Source organism: Penaeus monodon, chromosome 33 (assembly GCF_015228065.2).
Source record: "Penaeus monodon isolate SGIC_2016 chromosome 33, NSTDA_Pmon_1, whole genome shotgun sequence".
Classification (NCBI taxonomy): Eukaryota; Metazoa; Arthropoda; class Malacostraca; order Decapoda; family Penaeidae; genus Penaeus; species Penaeus monodon.
In genome coordinates this window covers 33434502-33435078 of record NC_051418.1, presented here as the reverse complement: position 1 = coordinate 33435078, position 577 = coordinate 33434502, and the positions used below count along the sequence as shown (strand labels likewise).

Here is a 577-nt window from a genome sequence, read left to right as displayed (position 1 = left end):
TGTTTTTGTTAAGGCATACCCTTTTTCCTCAGGATTGGCCTTTGCACTGCAGAATTCAAAACCAAGGCTGAAGCACTGAAGAAAAAGGCAGAATTGGAGAAACAGGAAGGAATCAAGTTGGTAAAACACCCAGAGGTCAAGAAAGGGGACAGAATGGTGAATCCTATGAAGTAAGTGACTGTGTAACTTTCTGATGTATATATATATTTTACTGTGTCTATTGGCTGTAAAATGGGTGTTGTCTCCTATTTCAAAAATTTCCTTTTTATTTATATTGTGGGCTAAAGTGAAATGAGTTTCTTATATCCTTTCTATTTCTTCTAACTACAGGTTATACATTGAGCATGTGCCAGAAGAGATCACAGAAGAGGATTTGAAAGAGGCTTTCCCTACTGCTAGAGCAGTCAGTCTTAATTCTGAAAGACGGTAAGTGTCGCCACCTCATTTTGGATCTTTCAGCGAAGACCATGTCCTGCATTGAAATTACTGGAAACCCTTGCTGTTTTCAGTTGACTTGCAGTCATGAAATGGCTCTATAACCTATGAATATTTATACATTTCACATGGTCAGATATCA

General features: G+C 38.0%; 1 protein-coding gene across 1 annotated transcript in view; it reads left to right on the top strand.

The window, feature by feature from the left end:
- Positions 1-577, top strand: part of LOC119594418 — a gene marked incomplete at its 5' end in the record, with an annotated part of 5195 nt that overhangs the window by 3357 nt on the left and 1261 nt on the right. Inside the window, 2 exon segments of the mRNA XM_037943480.1 lie at positions 33-170; positions 331-426. Coding sequence (XP_037799408.1) covers positions 33-170; positions 331-426 — 234 coding nt within the window.